The 3,431-nt window shown below is 36.1% G+C and overlaps 1 protein-coding gene across 1 annotated transcript; it reads left to right on the plus strand.

The window, feature by feature from the left end:
* The first annotated feature begins 335 nt into the window (after positions 1–335).
* On the plus strand, positions 336–3,291 carry LOC109590346 (uncharacterized). The gene is made up of 5 exons (XM_020006268.1): positions 336–342; positions 396–2,092; positions 2,148–2,589; positions 2,645–2,701; positions 2,747–3,291. Exons 1-5 carry the CDS (start codon positions 336–338, stop codon positions 3,010–3,012), a joined length of 2,469 nt encoding a protein of 822 aa, XP_019861827.1. The 3' UTR covers positions 3,013–3,291.
* Positions 3,292–3,431: the final 140 nt, after the last annotated feature.

The raw sequence follows: 3,431 nt of genomic DNA on the forward strand, positions 1-3,431 counted from the left end.
GATTTAGATTACTAAGAAAGCAGCTTCCTCTACCATAGGAAATTATTCTAGGCAATCTTTATGCATGCATAGGTGCAATTTTTATATGTTAACCAGTCAATGGCACTCATCTTATAGTTCTTACTTGCATGGTTGTGAGTTATAATTGCTGCTTCTCACTCTTTTTTTCAGTATAAAAAACATTATTATCCCTATAATCAATATTAAACATTAGTTTACATCAAAATCAAAAATTAATAAACATTATATAACCACACATAGTGGTCAAAGTTGCATAATTGCTAGCAATTATTAATAAACAGGCTATGACTTTATAGTGTGACTTTGGCACCAATATGTGTGGTTATGTAATGTTTATTATTTTTGATTTTGAATGTTTAATATTGATTTTATAGACTATTTATATCTCCTTCATGTAATAACTGAAGATACTATAAGCCTTAATTGCAAGAAGCTTGCCCTTTTGGGTCCACCAAAAGTTGGCAAGACAGCATTTCAAGCTCTTTTCTTTAATTGGCTAGCTCCAAAGCATCATCACAGTACTGCAATAGCATCACGCTCAGTACAAGTTGTAGAACGAATAACAGACATAGCTGAGGACAAAGTATGGGATGTAGTTAAAGCTGAAGAAGTCTTGGAAACGCTCTCTGATGCCATCAGTGATGAAAAAAAGGAACCTGAAGATAAAGCTACTGGAGTCTCTTCATCTACATTACAACATTTACAATCAAAAACCCCTGACATGTCACTCGAGGGCAAATCATCAAATGTAGACTTCACTAGCCCTAAATCAGTTAACAATAAGACTCCGATGCACAAACTTGCTATTAAAATGGCAAAGCAGGAATGTAGTAACAAGATACCAGTAACAGTATTACAGCTCTCTGAATATAGGAAGTCAAAGGGAGGGAAGAGATCAAGGGAGCTACATAAAGCCACATGGGTCCACGTTCTTGACAGTGGTGGTCAGCTTCAGTTTGCTGACGTATCTAGAGCTTTCCTTAGAGGGAATGCAGTCAATTTTATCCTTGTGAAGCTGACAGAGAAGCTTTCTGACAAACCAAGCTTTGTGTATTCAGTGAATGGTACTCTAATCAGTGTACCCAGTGAGTTACAAATGACCAACCTACAACTGATAGAGCACTATGTACATTCAGTGGCAGCATCTAATACCTGCACTGTTAGTATTGATGGCAAAGAAATATCAACAAAACCTTTCTTTGTTATCATTGGTACTTACTACGACAAGGTTAAGGGTCTTTTTTTTAGTACTACAGAATCCATTGAAGAAAAGAATAAACAAATCCTATCAACTCTTGAAGAGTTTCATGATCAGTTTATATTTCACAACAAATCATCTAATGAACTCATCTTTCCAGTGAATAATTTATGCTGGATCAATCGAAAGAAGATATCAGATGAAATCCGTGAGCGTATAATGTCACAGGAAGGGATCGGTTTCAAAGTACCCATACCAATCCGGTGGTATCTCTTTGAGCTTCAAATGAGAGAGAAAGGTTCCAGTGATCATGGTATTGTCTCTATTGAGTCCTGCTATGATATCGGTACTACACTGGGAATGAGCAAGAAAGACGTGAAGACAAGTCTTGTACACTTTGATTCTCTTACATTGTGTCTTTACTACGAGAAGGTACTACCCAATGTCATCTTCACTAATCCTCAGTATCTCCTTGATATCCTCTCTGGTTTAGTATGTACATCATTTGTAGTTGATTTGACTCTCGTTCTACCAAAGGGAGTGTCCCTCTCACCCGATACTCAACAAATGCTACAAAGAGACGGAGTCTTTGAGGAATCTATATTAGATGACCTTGGTCTTCCTTTTTTAGAGTCTCTCTTCCCTCCGCGTGATTTCCTCCTCTTGTTGCAGTATCTCTTTATAGTCTCACCAATTCCAATCAAAAGGTCTAATTCTACTGTTTGTGATTCTACTGTTCCTGATTCTACTGTTCAACGCTTTTTTATGCCAATATTGTTACCTCCTGTTAGAATGAGTGAAGAACAGAAGAAGGCATTTATTCAAACATGTGACCCACTCATAATCACTTTCAACAGTAAACTAGTACCACAGGTAATACACTGACAGTGTGTGTGTATTGTATTACTGTCTCTCTCTTTCTTTGTAGGGTCTGTTTCCTACATTGATTGTCTCTTTATTAAGTCGGAGAGACAAACCTCATTTTTTCATTGACAGTAGATCTCCTCTGTTTCCACGGCAGCTTCGACATGCTGTTAAGCTTTTTTCAGAACGTCTTTTTGGATCAATATTCCTGTGTGATAATCTCAAATCAATTGAGATTATTTTCACTGGTCGTACTAGACACTGTTATACTCTTCATCAGGTGATTCTAGAGTGTCTATCAGCCAGTGCTGAGCTCCTGTCTTATGACATGAAGGCACTGATATCTGTTCGTTGTATGAGACATCATACATTAGCTGCTAGTAATGATGAACCTCATCCAATTACTGTCTGTGATACTGAATATCCACCAGTAGTTGGTTGTAGTCTTGAAAATGATCATTCTCCTATTCCAATAGACAACAAGAGACAATACTGCTGGCTAAAAGGTACATTTATAATGCATGTAGATGCAATTAAACTTAATGTATTCTATTTCTAAAGATTTATCATCAGTTGTTCGTATTGACAATATTATTTTACCAGAAGGTTCTGTATTAAGTGAGTGAATGTGTTTAATAGATAATGTGTGTATTTTATTTACAGATGAGTCTCATGCTCCAATTATACTGAAAGCTATCAGTAAGATAGTCAATGAATGGGAGACTCTAGGACTATTTCTTGGAATAGAAAATGAAGAGTTGAAGCTAATTCATTCAAAGAGTTTCTATCAAATAGATGTATCCCGTAAAGACATGATAGTTCACTGGTTAAAGACTGGTACTGCTACAAGGGAAAAGCTGATACAAGCACTTGAGGATTTGGGAAGAAACGATGTTGCTGCTGAAGTAAAGCGTCTGCCTAAACATTAATAAATTTATTATTCTTTATTTTACAGTAGCACTTTCTATTATTGTAATGCTTTAACATTGCCTTTTTGTAGTAGTATTACATAATTATGTACTCTTAAAACTTAGATCTTGATTACTCTTGAATGTTCTAGATATTCTTATTGTGGTTGTTCTAGGATTATCTGTATGGTCATTATTGGTGCTCTATTGTGGTTTTGTTATGTACATATAAGATGCTATGTGTTGTGTCAGTTTTTGTCAGTTCAGTTAATCTTTTTTCAGTGATTTGTAATAAAGCTATTTGCTATTGAGTGATCTTATACTCTGCGAAGTCGCTGTTTTACAACATGATCTACAGCCAGTACAGCACTTTCAAGTAGCCCAATAGTCCTGCACCAACCTTTACTACCCACAGGCAGGTAGTCTAAAGGCTCACATTT

This window comes from Amphimedon queenslandica, unplaced genomic scaffold (genome assembly GCF_000090795.2).
Source record: "Amphimedon queenslandica unplaced genomic scaffold, v1.1 AMPQUscaffold_10177, whole genome shotgun sequence".
Classification (NCBI taxonomy): domain Eukaryota; kingdom Metazoa; phylum Porifera; class Demospongiae; order Haplosclerida; family Niphatidae; genus Amphimedon; species Amphimedon queenslandica.